The sequence below is a fragment of the Oncorhynchus tshawytscha genome, linkage group LG23 (assembly GCF_018296145.1).
Source record: "Oncorhynchus tshawytscha isolate Ot180627B linkage group LG23, Otsh_v2.0, whole genome shotgun sequence".
Classification (NCBI taxonomy): Eukaryota; Metazoa; Chordata; class Actinopteri; order Salmoniformes; family Salmonidae; genus Oncorhynchus; species Oncorhynchus tshawytscha.
Genome location: NC_056451.1, coordinates 8,698,872 through 8,714,959, shown reverse-complemented (window position 1 = coordinate 8,714,959; position 16,088 = coordinate 8,698,872). Strand labels below are relative to the sequence as shown.

Genomic DNA, 16,088 nt, shown 5'->3' with positions numbered 1-16,088 from the left:
TCACCCTGTACTGGACTGACCCCTGTCTGCCTCCTTCTCCTGGGGTGAGCTTTAGTTAACACTACCGCATATTTCACTAGACTAGTTCTCATATGGCTCAAATATCTAGTCTCAGCCAACAGCTTGCATGGCATACCTGAGTGAAATCAAGGTTTTCCTTATCAACTTCAGTCAATCATGGGCCTTCAACGACTGTAAATTGAATTCACCCTCAGCTCTGTCCTAATTGTGTGAGGTCCATAACTGTATAACTTTGCATTGCCTTTTTGTCTACGCTCACAGACGCAGCCCCCGATGAGGTGATTGGATGCTTGAATATCCTTAAGATCTGTGTCTTCTGTGGAGTGACTGTGGCGTTTTCCATTGCAGGTAAGTACTGTATGGTCGCACTCACAAGATCACACAAGGATCATGGGAAATGGAGTCGTGTAAATAATTGTGTGGTCCATGTCTTGAGCATCAGTCAATTGGGTTGTTTAAGATATCGTCTTTTTCTCCGCAGCACTGACAAGTGTGGGGAAAAAAAACTCTTGTGTCCTATGTACGGTAAGTACATGCACACACACACACACAAGCATGCATACACACATTTTGTTATACAGCTCTATCTGTTTAGCTATCCAACATTGTGAGAAAAAGTACAAGAGCATCTGATTTTCTGTAATTAATAGGCTACCCACAACAGCCTCTATACAGATTTTTACTGCATGATACATTTCCTGATCAAATGGCACACTTTTTATGTCAGAGAGTATGCTGGGTTTTTACTGAGGGACATTTTTTTTTGGGGGGGGGACCAGTAGTTTTGTCTATACTGTAAGCACATGCCTCAGCACGGTTTTAAAAACGAGCTCTACACCCTCTCACTTGTCCTCCTTGATGTATATTCTACCCAGCTCACACATTCTGTAACATCCCCAAATCATGATACAACACTGATGCTATGTGAAGCTTTAGGTCTATGTTGCGTGTCGAACGGAAGCCATTTTGCAATCGTGTCAAGTGCTACTGTGCTGCTGAATGCTTTTATTAGTCATATTGTACTCTAGTGTCAAAATGAATGTCTGATGGATGGTGTGGCTGTCAAATAGATATATGCAATAATCAACTCAACCTCTGTTGGAGCGTAATCCCTGAATAACCGGATTAAATAAAGTCAAGACACTTCCTGGCGTGAAAGTATTGAATCTATGGGTTTATGTTGGTGGTGTGGGCTTTCCTTGCTCGTGTTACAGGTACTGTACAGCAGCTGGCTGTATAGTATACATGCACCACCCATGATACCTTATCAGTGACTATAGTCTCTGTGTAAACATTTGAGAGGCTCATCAAGTATCATGAGTTACACGGTATTGGGAAGTATCTCTGAAGGGATGGCTGTCATATTGTACATAGAGTACATATTGTCCAAAAAAGTAGCAAGAACCAGGGTTCCACAACAATCTGATTATGTCCAAGTATGCCATTGCCAAACGTTTTGCTTGTAATTATGTAACCTATTCAATGCTGTTCAACTATTATAGTATTTTTGTTCCTGTAATTCACGAAATGAACATGCTTTTATTTCAACATCAATATTTTTATTTGGTCCCAGAATCAAACAATGAAGGTCCCAGATGTTAGAGGTGTATACAAAATGGGACAGTGAGTCCACATTCATTTTACAAAGCCAATAGTAGTAATCTATGGACACAATGAATCACAAGTACACACAAAATCCCTCACTTATGCATGTGTGCTCATGCTTGCACACAAAAACACACACACACACACACACACACACACACACACACACACCAACTCTGCTCAGTGCTCAGATTCAATTGAATAGCTAGCACACACAGTGCATACTGTATCATCGTTCCTTTTCAACCATATGCGATACTACTGTGACACTTGTTTGAGATGCTTATCTCTCAGTGCTGAGAGATGTTGTTCTGATGTGTCTCTCAGATGTTAGAGCTGATGTTCTCTACAGTTGACATCATCATCAAACTGCTCCTAGTTGTGTAAATGGGCTTCAACCTTGTGAAATACAATTTTCAATGTTGAAATAAACACTTCACCTGCTAATCAATGATACTTTTCTGTTCTGTTTTACAATCTTATCAGGCAACCCTATACAACAAATATACTCTCAAATGTATTTCATGTCACAGTAGGTGTGTACTTATAATACATAATTGGCAATGACTGCACTTGATTCCAGCTATCTGCAGCAAGGCAGTAACTCCCTATTGTGAGCCCTTGTTTTGTGTCTCTCAGGAGGAAGGCAGGCTCCGTATCTCCCATATCCTGTCTCTAATCTAAGTAGGAAGTTTGCCCGCCAATGATCAAACAGAGACGCATATACAGTAAATGACAGTCTCTCCCGTCTCACATGTAAAAAACATAAACATCAGAGCACTCATATCTTGCCTCTAGGCATGGAGAGCACAACATCTCATTTCAGTTAATACAGGCCCTATTCAATTAGCTTCAGATAGCATTCATCTCTGCTTGTTTGGGTCCCTTATCTATCTGAGGCTCGCTCATTCCCTTCCAAGGGGACCAGTGAATGTGACACTTGGCCAGCTTGATTCTGGCCCCCTGCAGCATACTCCCTAGGGTCCCTCTGACGGCCGAGGAGGAGAAGTAGAAGATAAAGGGGTCCAGGCAGGCGTTGAAGGTGCTGCAGAGCAAGGCCATGTCCCTCCAGTCGGGGTTCTTCCTGGTTATAAAGCCCACAATGTGGGAGACGTTGTAGGGTCCGAAGCAGAAGGCAAACACCAGCAGTGTCCCCAGAGCCAGGCCGATAGCACGGAGGCGTCTGCGACGCCCAATGTGGGGCAGGCCGGAGAGGATACGGATGAAGTTGATGTAGCAGAAGCTGCAGATGAGGAAAGGTACACAGAATAGTACCAGGCAGAGCTCCAGACGCACAGGCAGGAGGATCGCCAGTTGCTTCTTGCTGAAGTCCTCATAGCACACATTCCTGGAAGACACAATGTTGTCGCTGTCACTAATGAGCACGTTGGAGACGTTGGAGAATTCGTAGATGTTGGAAGAGTTGGTTGTGGAACTGAGGGAGTCTTGCGGTGGGTTGTAGTAGGGCATGATGACGACAATGCTCAGGTGGAGGATGGAGAAGACCCAGATAAATACACTGGCCACCACGGCATACAGGGGCCGGCGCTTCAGCGAGTGCTGGATGGGGAAGGCCACGCCCAGGTAGCGCTCCACACTGACCGCTGTCAGGAATAAGGTGCTAACGTAGATGGTCATGTAGAAGAAGAAGCCAGATAAAGGACAGAGGATGTAGGGTAGACTCCAGGTCATATCGTCCGTGACTTCCTGCATCTTGAAGGGCAGGAAGAGCAGGAAGAGGAGGTCCGAGATGGTCAGGTTGAGGAGCAGGATGTCGATAGGTGTGGGTTTTTGTCTTACCTTCTTGCTGAAGGTGTAGAAGGCCACAGCATTGGCCGGGAGGCCCGTCAAAAAGGTGACAAGGTAGACGGACAGACACAGCGCAGTGTGGCACTCCTGCATGGTGGCCTTGGAGGTGGGTACAGTCACTGGAAGGCACAGGGAGAAAGATCTGTCACATCATCTCAGTGCAGTCTGGGGGGATGAAAACGTTGCAGTGCAAAGGGCTTGATCTGTCAGACAGTCTGAGGCTTCAGAGGTGAATGCTGCTTATTGGGTCAACAGCCTGGAACAAACCCGGTTAGACAGCGTGGTTTTCCTGTCCCTGACAATAAAACCAACTCATCGTCTCTTCATGGGCTCCAAGACTCTGATGGCAAGAGAGGATAGAAAGAGATTACCACACGGCACAATACAGTTTATGCCTTTTGTTACTCACCCCTTTTAAGTATGCCAAGTGGAGGGTGTAATTGAAACAACATCCATGTGCTCAATAATCACAATACAATACTAGCAGATGAAATAGGGTTCAGATTAACCTCTCTTGGGTAGGGGGCAGTATTTTGAATATTGGATGAATGAGGTGCCCAATGTAAACTGCCTGTTACTCAGGCCCAGAAGCTAGGATATGCATATGCATGGTAGTATTGGATAGAAAACTCTAAAGTTTCCAAAATTATTAAAATAATGTCTGTGAGTATAACAGAACTGATATAGCAGATGAAAACCTGAGGAAAATCCATCCAGGAAGTGGGATATCTAGTGGGATATCTATTGAATGCCTATACAGTATCTGTTGGGTTAGGACATAGATTTCAGTTCCAATGGCTTCCACTAGATGTCAACAGTCTTCAGACATTGTTTCAGGCTTGTATTCTGAAAAACGAGGAAGAATGAGACCTTTCTTTCAGTGCTGTAGAAAGAAGCAGAGCTGGTTTGCGCCGATTGTGCGCCGTTCGTTGTTTTTCCTTTCTATTGAAGATGCTATTGCCCGGTTGAAATAATTATCAATTATTTAGACAATAGACAATCTGAGGATTAATTATAAACATTGTTTGACATATTTCGACGAACTTTACCGGTACTATTAGGATGTTTTCTTCTGCATGGCGTGACCACCTTTGAGCCAGTGGATTACTGAACAAAACGCACCAACAAAATGAGTTTTTGGGACATAAAGAGGGACTTTATCGAACAAAACAAACATTTATTGTGTAACATGGACTCTTGTGACTGCAACCATATGAAGAAAAAATTAATCAGGTAAGTGATTAATTTTATAGCTATTTCTGACTTTTGAAATTCCTTTACTTGGTTGTAAAATGTTTGTATGCTTTTGCAAGCTGGGCGCTGTCCTCAGAGAATCGCATGGTATGCTTTTGCCTTAAAGCCTTTTTGAAATCTGACACAGCAGCTGGATTAACAAGAAGTTCATCTTTAAGCCGATGTATAACACTTGTACCTTTATGAATGCTTAATTGGACTATTTCTGTATTTTGAATTTGGCGCTCTGCAATTTCACCGGATGTTGAGCAGGTGGGAAGCTACTGTCCCACCTGCCCATAAGAAGTTTTAATGTGAATTTCATGCAAAATAACTACAATAAAACCAAACACTCGGAGAGACAATATGGTCAGTATCTGTTGGGAACTTACTGTATACCATTAGATTTGATGGGCATCTGGGTTTTGTTTAATGTGATGACTCAGGATGTGTGTGTCTGGCACATGGTTCTGTATACAAACAGTCTCAACACAACATTATTGCTTCCTGTGTCGTAGTTATAATATTGTCTTATCATTGGATTGAAACCTGTACTTCTTATACACACAAACACAGAACAGCTTGTAAAATATATTGGCGCGTACGTCCACAAAGGGGTAATGCATGGTCTTAGCTGCTACCATTCTTTATCCTTGTTAGTACAACAGTGTTTTAATTTCCTGTTCTTAAACATCTCCAATAGGTCAACAATGGATGAAACCATCTCTGACATCATCAAAGGGAAGTCCTAAACACAACACTCACAATTAAGAAAGAGCTATAACTCATTCTGCCACAACCAAGTAGCCCTTACTATAGTCTTGTTCACCAGCCTTGTGCCGAGAGGCTGTCGCTACTCAGGTCAAGCATTCGAGAGAGTTATCATAGCATGTCTGCACTGAACTGAATTGTATTATCTTACCCTCTATGTACTTCCAGCATCATATAAAGGGCAGTGTAATAAGGCATATACTGTAGGTAAGGCATGAGCGTAGGAGACAATTAATCCAACATTACCTCGTTGTATGGACCAACGACTAGCTAATATACTGTACGTATGGGAAATTCCTCACTGACACTTTTACTGGCAGATGATGACGACAGTGGAGGATTGCCAGCAAGTCCAATCAACTCACAGACCTCTTTACCAACTCTTCACATTGTTTTGTACATTTTCTACCATAGATAGCTACAGTATTCCATTCCACTGTGACCGGGACTGACCGCTAGAACACCAACGGTCTCTTGCACGGACTCTCTACACCTCACCACACATGCTTACACACTCACACGTAAGCTCAAACTCACACACATAAAGTACTATTCAAGGGTTTTTCTATATTTGTACTATTTAATACATTGTAGATTAGTAGTGACAACATCAAAACTACGAAATAACACATATGGAATCATGTAGTAAGCAAAAAAAAGTGTTAAAATCAAAATATATTTCATGCTTGAGAATCTTCAAAGTAGCCAACCTTTGCCTTAATGACAGCTTGGTACACTCTTGGCATGCTCTCAACCAGCTTTATGAGGTAGTCACCTGAAATGCTTTTCCAGCAGTCTTGAAGGAGTTCCCATGTATGCTGAGCACTTGTTAGCTGCTTTTCCTTAACTCTGCAGTCCAACTCATCCCAAATCATCTCAATTGGGTTGAGGTCGGGTGATTGTGGTCAGGTCATCTGATGCAGCACGCCATCATTCTCCTTCTTGGTTAAATAGCCCTTACACAGCCTGGAGGTGTGTTAAGGGTCATTGTTCTGTTGAAAAACATATGGTAGTCCCACTAAGCGCAAACCAGATGGGATGGCTTATCGGTGCAGAATGATGTGGTAGCCATGCTGGTTAAGTGTGCCTTGAATCACATCATAACACCACCTCCTCCATGCTCCATACGGTGGGAACCATGCGGAGATCATCCGTTCACCTACTCTGCGTCTCACAAAGACACAGCGGTTGGAACCAAAAATCTAAAATTTGGACACATCAGACTAAAGGACAGATTTCCACCGGTCTAATGTCCATTGCTCATGTTTTTTGGCCCAAGCAAGTCTCTTCTTATTGGTATCCTTTAGTAGTGGTTTCTTTGCAGCAATTAGACTATGAAGGCCTGATTCACTCAGTCTCCTCTGAAAAGTTGAGATGTGTCTGTTATTTGAACTCTGTGAAGCTTTTATTTGGGTTGCAATTTCTAAGGCTGGTAACTGTAACGAACTTATCCTCTGCAGCAGAGGTAATTCTTGGTCTTCCTTTCATGTGGCGGTCCGCATTGATTGTCCTTCATATCTTAAAGAAATGATGGACTGTTATTCCCCTTTGCTTATTTGAGCTGTTCTTGACATAATATGGACTTGTTCTTTTACCAAATAGGGCTACCTTCTGTATACCAACACTACCTTGTCACAGCGCAACTGATTGGCTCCTACTCATTAAGGAAAGAAATTCAACAAATACACTTTTAACACGGCACACCTATTAATTGAAATGCATTCCAGGTGATTACCTCGAAGCTGGTTGAGAGAATGCCAAGAGTGTGCGAAGCGGTCATCAAATTGGCTACTTTGAAGAGTCTGAAATCATTTGTTTTTTGGTCACTACATGATTCCATATGTGTTATTTGATAGTTTTGATGTCTTCACTATTATTCTACAATGTGGAAAATATAAAAAATAAAATAAAACCCTTGAATGAGTAAGTGTGGTCAAACTTTTGAATGGTACTGTACATAGTCGTGGGAAGTAGGTGTGCTGAGGGTGCCCCCTGAAAATCTGAATTAATTTTTAAAAATATATTTTTTTAAATATTTTAAATCTCAGCACCCTCACCCCCAAACTACTTTCCACGGCCACACACACACTCCATGACTGCTGCTACTGGAATACTATTTATTTATTATTACTGCACAATGTCTATTTATTATTGACATTGCACAATTTCCCAGTCTTGTAAATATCCAACTTCAATTTGTGAGTGCTTTCTGTATTATATTTTTGCTAAAACACTATTCTTTTGTTTGTTGTTTTTATTTGTACTACTCTTTTGTATTCACTTACTTGTTTTTTCTATTGATGTTGCATTGTCGAGAGGTGAACCTGCAAGTAAGCATTTCATTCACTGTGTTCACTCTCCATGTAGGCTTACAATATATCATGTGTAAATGACAGAAAAACTAACTTGACTAGAATTTTTTGAAGTAGCCAAAATAGAAAGAGAGTATTAAAGCTTACATTATTCCACCGTGGATATCCTGCCAGGTCTGACAATTGAGTCTGGATCTTCTTTACTTCATTCCTCCCTCTGTAGCTCCGACCGCCTATCGACTACAGCCAGCCACGCTGTTTACAGCCGAATCTAAACATCCAGCTCAGTTAAAGGCAAATTATTATTAGATAAACACCGCTGATATCTATCACCAGCGCACTCCAAACATGGTTTCCGTAGTAACACTGTCCTGCGATAGAAGCTGGATGGTCTTAGGGCTTTGAGGAACCAGCCTGTCTGCTCTATTGCTTAATAGATGTAGACTGTTATCTGGCCTCTTGATTAAGAGAGAAAGAGAGGAGGGAGAAAACACTATATGAGGAAGAAAAGTGACTCACGTCTATTATAAGCCGCCTATAACTGCTCCTCCCTCGCTACCATACCAGTTTGACTAATTTAACATTGACTGTGGGGGTGAGAGTTCATTCTTTCATTCTGTAGGCTAACTGCAGTGGGAAACCCCGCAACAGAATACCCACTCATACTAGCAAATGTGGTCAAAATATGTATTTAGTTGTCCTACTTGTGTATCATAATTGTCAGTGTGATTGGTGGTGGGACATTTCAAATTCAGGCTGTAATAACAAAATGTGGAATAAGTCCAGGTGTATGAATACTTTGAGGGCATTGTATCTTTACTTTAGATATTCAGAGGCAATCATTAGGTAGGGAAAAGCATGTGGTAAAATAATAAATACATTCCATTTTGATATACAGTGAACTCGAAAAGTATCGGAACGTTGACATTTTTCTTTGTTTGGGGGGGATGGATTTGAAATGATAGAATGACTATGAGGTTAAAGTGCAGACTGTCATCTTTCAATTTAGGGTGTTTTCATTCATATCGGGTGAACCGTTTAGAAATTCCAGCACTTTATGTACATTTGCCCCCCCCCATTCTAGGGGAGCAAAAGTATTGGGACTAATTCACTTATACAGTATGTGTAGTCAAAAGTTAAGTATTTGGTCCCATATTCCTAGCACACAATGATTACATCAAGATTGTGACTCTACAAACTTGTCGGAAGCATTTGCTGTTGGTTTTGTTTCAAATTATTTTGTGTCCAATAGAAATGAATGGTAAATTATGTATTGTGTCATTTTGGATTAACTTTTATTGTAAATGAGAATGGAATATGTTTCAACACTTCTACATTAACGTGGATGCTACCATGATTACAGATAGTCCTGAATGAATCATGAATAAGGATGAGTGAGAAAGTTACACACGTTTGGAGCCCACTGTAAATACGCCTGAAACTCAACTTCCTGTTTTACATTGTTTTGATGACTGGAAGAACCCTTCAAAGTATTACGAAATCACATATCTATAAAACCCAAGAGCTACAGCCGACACAGACAATCAGAGTGTATTATGCAAGTTTGTGTATCCCATTTTGAGAAACATTTTCATGGGGGGCAAGGCATCACTTCAAATATTCCCAGAAGTATGATGTAAAAAGAGATTTTAATGTCATCAGTAAAAAAAAAGTCATAAAGGGGAACAGAAATAATATAAAACCTTCAAAAGCTTATAAATACACATATAAATGCATACTACACATACATTCATGTCAGTGAAGGCTCCTCAGATGAGGAAGGGGAGGACCATGCTCCTCAGTAAATTTCATAAAATGATAATAGTGGAAAATTTAAAATGTTTGCATGTTTAGATAAAACTTTACTAAATATATTCAAGTTACCAAATAATTCATTAAAACACACAATGAAGTTTTACAGTAGCCTCAGCAGCACTCTGTAGTGCACCATGGTGTAGCTGGAGGACAGCTAGCTTCCTTGACGTCAATGCAAAACCTAGGAGTCTCTTGGTTCTCACCCTGTCCATGGACTTACACAGTAATTAGGACAACTTCCGGAGGACATCCTCCAACCTATCAGAGCTCTTGCAGCATGAACTGACATGTTGTCCACCCAATCAAGAGATCAGATAATGAATCTAGTACTGAGAGCATAAGATACAGCTAGCTAGCACAGCTGTGCATAACATGTGGTGAATAGTTGACTCAAAGAGAGAATAGTTCAACAGTTTTGAAAATATGTATTTATTCAAATATTAAAGAGAAGCAAGAGAGAGAGAACTAGCTAGCTATATTTGTTCATATTTTTTAACTTCACTTTCACTTAAGCTAGCTAGATTAGCATACTCAAACACCTGGCTCAAACAGAGAGTGATGCTATGTTAGCTAGTTGGCTATGACTATCCAACACTGGAACTCTTCCAAATCTAGGTAAGCTTTTGGTTTGAATAATGTAATAATAGGTTAGTAGTCATGATATGAAGGTTTGGCTTGGAAAGGTTTTTTTCCTGGTCACAGACAGGTGCTATGCACTGAAGTCCACAAGCAAAGGTAAAAAGGTGAGAGGAGGAAAGAGCATGGATAGTTGGGAATTATATAAACAGGAACTATAGGAATTATATAAACAAGGAATTATATAAACAACTAGCAACGTGATCATGCTGTCTACATAAGGCTGCTTTGAAAGTGAACTGTTTTCGTATGATCAGGGGTGTATTCATTCCGCCGATTCTGTTGAAAAATGTTTCTTAAACAGAAGCAAATGGAACAAAAAGGGGATAAACATACCTGAATTTGTCCAATAGAAACTCTCATTTGCAAATGTTGGACTAATGATTACACCCTTGGTCAGCTAGATGCAAGCAAGAGTGTGCAAGGCAGTAATCACCTTGGTTACTCAAAATTCTCTCAACCCTTTGCACCTACATTGTAGATGTTCATTCATAGGCTAGTTTGTTGCAAACTCATGATGGGTATAGGTCAAATTTGACTATCATACAGTAGCCCAAAACTATCGATGTTACATTGGGCTGGGGGAATGGAAAATGAATGACAGTCATCCAATATTCTGTAAAAGAAATAAGGCTATGCTCATTAAAAAAAGTAGCATCCTCCCTCATCCTTATTGGCACCGACTGGCACTGATTAATGTATAGGCTACTTATAAAGACAGATAGCAAAGTCCTCAGTCTTTTCAATAAGAACCTAAGTGCAATAAATACATCGAACAGGCTAGCATTTAGCATGTGTAGCATATGGCTTGACTACACACTATAATAGGGGTGTCAAACGCATTCCATGGAGGAGCTAGTGTCTGCAGGTTTTATTTTTAAATTTTTAATTAAGACCTAGACAACCAGGTGAGGGGAGCAATTTACTAATTAGTGACCTTAATTCATCCTTCAAGTACAAGGGAGGAGCGAAAACCCGCAGACATTCAGTCCTCTGTGGTATGAGTTTGACACGTACACTATAAGGAGCTGTCATTGGTGCTTGGTGTGCTGTCCTTCTGAGTTCTGGAGCAGAACAACAGGGGGCAGTAGAGGACCTTATTGCAGAAGAACAACCGCTGCATCCTCTCCACCAGGTTCTTCATGAAGAGGTGGAAGGTAGACCTGAGGGCCGCTGAGGAGAAGTAAAAGATGATGGGGTCCAGGCTGGCGTTGACGGTACTGGACAAGAGTGCTTCCACCCGCCAAGTGGTACTCTCCCAGTTGACAAAGCCCACTACGTGTGACAAGTTGTAGGGTGCGAAGCAGACGATAAACACCAGCAGGGTCCCAAGAGAAAGGCCGATGGCCCGCTGACGCTTCTTGCGGTTGATGCTGGGCAGCTGAGAGAGGATTCGGATGAAGTTGATGTAGCAGAAGCAGCAGATAAAGAAAGGTACACAGAATAGAACCAGGAAGAGCTCCAGACGGACAGGTATCAGGACTTGCAGCTGCTCCGGGGTGAAATCCTCATAACACATGTCCAGGTTCACAGGGTCTGTCCGGGTGGTGTTGGAATAGTCAAAATATTGAATGATGTAGACAATACTAATGTGCGCCATGGAGATTGCCCAGAAGAGGACGCTAGCCACCGTGGCGTACAAAGGCCGTCTTTTTAGTTTGTACTTGATGGGAAAGGCCACTCCCAGGTAGCGTTCGACACTGATTGCGGTCAGAAAGAAGGTGCTGTTGTAGATGGTGGTGTAGAAGACAAAGCTGGTCAATGGACACAGAAAGTGGGGCATGATCCATTTCATGTTGTCCGCCACCTCTTTGATCTTGAAGGGCAAGAAGAGCAGGAAGATGAGGTCCGAGATGGTCAGGTTGAGGAGCAGGATGTCGACGGGCATGGCTTTCTGCCTCACCTTCTTGCTGAAGGTGTAAAAGGCCACAACATTGGCGGGGAAGCCAATCAGCAAGGTGATGATGTAGACCACAAGCACCAGGCTGCTGTGGCTGTATCTTTCCACGCCTTCCTTCTCAGACATTCTGCAAAAGAGGAAGGATATAGACAATGAGCTAATGTTTGTGTTAGCTAATGCAGGTACTCAATCTGGGGTCATTTCAGGATATGCAGAGTTTGTCAGTGAAGGTGTGAAGCAATAAAATAAAAATGGAGTGAGTGTCACTAGTTTGTATGCAAAATTTCACACGAAGGCTGAATTCAGTCACAAGGATAGCTGTGATGCAGTTGGTTAACAAAGCCATGTCATTCTGTCTAACAAGAGCTTATTTGAGTCTATGGCATGTCTATGGTTGGACTCTCTACAGTAGACAAACGTCAATGTCATAATGGTCCTCAAGCAGGGGACTTGTTAGCAAACCCTTCCCCCTTTCCAAACTAGGAAGACCATGCCGATGTAGGCACAGTGGCATGCTTTGGAGTGAAGCCATTAATTGTGGCAAACAAGGTACCCATCACAACAATAAAAAGGGAGCAGTCTGTTTGTGCTTCCCAGCCTCGAGTTTTCCAGATGCCTCGCGGCTAATCCCAGTGTTAATATCCAGCGCACGCATGAACCCCTAAGCTTCCTTCTATTCATGGTGGAGCAAACTAACAACATAATACTCCCATCATGACACAAGTGTTCAGTGGCTGGTAAGCCATGAGGATGGTATTTGAAGAATGATTTTAATTTCTACAGAGTAAGGTTTATTTGGTTCCCCATAAACCCTTACAGTCACATATTTTGGGGCTAGCAGTGTTATGAAGGATGACCTCTGCATGGACCTATGCATGTGTAATTACCATCAGCCACAGGTGTCTTGAACAGGTATTGCCCCTGGAACTCGTAAAAAAACAACAACTTAAAACTTGACTATTTCATTACATTTGTGGATTTTAATCTCTGGTCGAATTACTGTTGACTTGTATTCCTTTGACATAAAACATTTATAAAAAAGAGAAGTAAAGATAAATATTGCAAGGGGCTATAGCTTTGTGTGTAATTTACTAGCCACTGGATTATATATCTGTATACATTTAAAAGGAATCAGTGGATGTTGCCCACCTAGTGAAGCTTGATGTATCTCACTGATAAATATGAGTAAAAAAATCTGATGATCATTTGATATTACAGAGGAAGGCTAGCGCTTGGGGGTTGACGCTTATTCAGTGAAGGAAATGTCTGGGTCTTGCAAACAGCAGCACCGCTTCTGACTGTCTACTACAGTGACAGGCAGCTGGACAACAGAACACAACTTCAGGTGTCATTTATAAAGCCTGAATTGTGCATTGGATTTGAACAGACGACCATCGCGTGAATACTGGAAAGAGGTCTCAGACACTATTAACGTTTGTACTATTTCTGTTATGGTCATTAATGCGACCGTTATGGTTTTGAAATGTGGAGTGCAGCATTTTAAGGTGTATGTTCATGTGTCCCCAGGTGTTGATATTTTTAAATGAGTTGGATTTGGGAACACATTTCAGATAGATAGCATCTAATTCAAATTGAATTGTAGATATTGTCAAGTTCACCTAGGCTACATTTACTTTAGTGTGTCAGGTGTAGGCTACATCTACATTTGCACAAATATCAACCTAATCAGTTCATAGCTCTTTACACTTCATACATTTCCATTGGTCAGTATTTTTTAAATGCAACCTTTATTTAACTAGGCAAATCATTTAAGAACAAAATCTTATTTACAATGACGGCCTATCCCGGACGGCACTGGGCCAATTGTGAGCCGCCCTATGGGACTCCCAATCACGGTCGGATGTGATACAGCCTGGAATCAAACCAGGGACTGTAGTGATGCCTCTTGCACTGAGATGCAGTGCCGTAGACCACTCCACCACCCAATGACTTGTGAGAACTGGATCCTATTTTTCTATTCCTTGGGCGATACTGACACGATCATCTACTTCTCATTTTCTTTCCCAACACTGACTCAACACTTACTATTTTTGCAATCAATTTGTGCTAAAACGCACCCTTGGAGGAAGGGTATAATTATTCAAAATTGGGTCATGTGAAGCCTAAGTTCTCCAGAAGGGTATATGGTATCTAAATTACAATAAACAAGAGAAGAAACATGGCTTCAGATGTTCAAAACACACCTCAGTCATCTAGGGAATGGTGCCAAGACATACACGTGCAGGAAGGAGGTAGCCGGCTTTTATTAGTTTATCTGGTGTTGCTGGGGACTCGTCAAGGTGTTGTTAACCCTCAACTGATAAAACGGCTGTCTAGCGGATGCGTTTTGGTCCGCGGAGGTACAGTAGCTCGTTATGAGAAAACACTACGCACTGGACATGTGGCTGTTCATGTCAGGGTAAATGTTTGAGGTTCCACATTCACTTGACAGCTTATTTCTTTAGTAAGATAAGATAAGAAAAGTAACATGACGCGAAGTGTAGTATACAGAGAGGTGGTCTAGTGTGCTAGTGCAGTGGTCACCAACCCTGGTTTTGGGAAAATACTGTGTCCACAACCTTTTTTCCTGCCAGCAAAGCCCTAACACCGTATTTAACAGATCAACTACTCACCAAGACCTTGATTAGTTAAGGTGTGTTAGTGCAGGGTTGGAACAGAGAGTTTCACCTGGTCAATGATGATAAACAATGCTCACCTAAAACAACCCCTCACTTTAAATGCAGCCCATTATTACAGAGGTACTTATAACAACATTTTACCGAGAGTGATTGGTGAGACAGAGATGCCCATTGGGATAGCAGCCATTAGACTGGAACATCACACCCTCATTCCCAAAGGACAAAAAAAACTAAGAGTTTGCAGTAACCATGACAATTTAGACAGAGTGTAGTACAGACACAGAACATACCTATACCATCTCATTCCTGAAACGGATGTGTTTAGGTTGATTACTCAGCAAATTTGTATATTATATATATTCCTAAAGCAAAAATTCAACTTTTGATTACTCAGCAAATTTGTATATTATATATATTCCTAAAGCAAAAATTCAACTTTTAACTTCCACTTAAATAAGTCATAAAAAGTACCATCTTCTCAATGGAAATCAGTACTGTATGAGTGCACTATGCTTGGAACACATGCCGTGACAACTGTTCTTACCCACATATGTTCAAATATATATATTCCAGATCCATGGTAAGCATTTTATATTTACCTTAGATTGAACAGATTTCAAAAGGCTTACAGGTATTTTGTGTTTTAGTATGTCTTCCTTGTGAAATATATAAAAGCGTAGTCTGTCTACTTTGCCAACATTTACATAAAAGCTCCTGATAATAGCACAAGGAGCATGACATCAAGAGTTCCACTGTACATACCTTAGTCAGCAAACACGCACACAAACGTCTCCTGGTCAAATGGTGAGTAAACGCTTGGCTTCAAATAAACGGTGCTTTTAATGGTAATGTCTCAATGTAACGTACTTCATGTCACGTACTAAACAGGAAAGAAGTTGCACATGTTCCTTTTTTGGAGGGTGGGGGACTCTCCATTTTGATCACACTTTATTTGAATAGTCCACAACAGATCTGTCTGTAGACGCTCAAACTATTGGGAAAAAAAAAAAACGTTCAACTGCAACTCTGTTGATATGCAACAGCTTTACTCAGATTACAGTTCGGTTTAGGGTTCGGTTTAGGGTTAGAGTTAAGATGTGAGGCCTGGAAGCTGAGGCTAGGGTTACGGATTATGTGTTAGGTGTGTAGTCACAGTGAGGTTTAAAATTGGGGTTAGTATGAGGGTTATGGATGAATACCAGTGCACCATGGTGTAGCTGGAGGACAGCTAGCTTCCTTGACGTCAATGCAAAACCTAGGAGTCTCTTGGTTCTCACCCTGTCCATGGACTTACACAGTAATTAGGACAACTTCCGGAGGACATCCTCCAACCTATCAGAGCTCTTG

At 41.4% G+C, this 16,088-nt stretch overlaps 2 protein-coding genes across 2 annotated transcripts; both read right to left on the bottom strand.

The window, feature by feature from the left end:
• Positions 1–1,564: 1,564 nt before the first annotated feature.
• LOC112223038 (free fatty acid receptor 2) lies at positions 1,565–8,243 on the bottom strand. The gene is made up of 2 exons (XM_024385977.2): positions 7,899–8,243; positions 1,565–3,775 (listed from the first exon to the last, which is right to left on the bottom strand). The coding sequence occupies exon 2, from the start codon at positions 3,526–3,528 to the stop codon at positions 2,479–2,481; it is 1,050 nt and encodes a 349-aa protein (XP_024241745.1). The 5' UTR covers positions 3,529–3,775; positions 7,899–8,243; the 3' UTR covers positions 1,565–2,478.
• A 1,731-nt stretch (positions 8,244–9,974) lies between these two features.
• Positions 9,975–15,648, bottom strand: LOC112223039 (free fatty acid receptor 2). The gene is made up of 2 exons (XM_024385978.2): positions 15,504–15,648; positions 9,975–12,229 (listed from the first exon to the last, which is right to left on the bottom strand). Exon 2 carries the CDS (start codon positions 12,226–12,228, stop codon positions 11,221–11,223), a length of 1,008 nt encoding a protein of 335 aa, XP_024241746.1. The 5' UTR covers position 12,229; positions 15,504–15,648; the 3' UTR covers positions 9,975–11,220.
• Between the last annotated feature and the right edge of the window lie 440 nt (positions 15,649–16,088).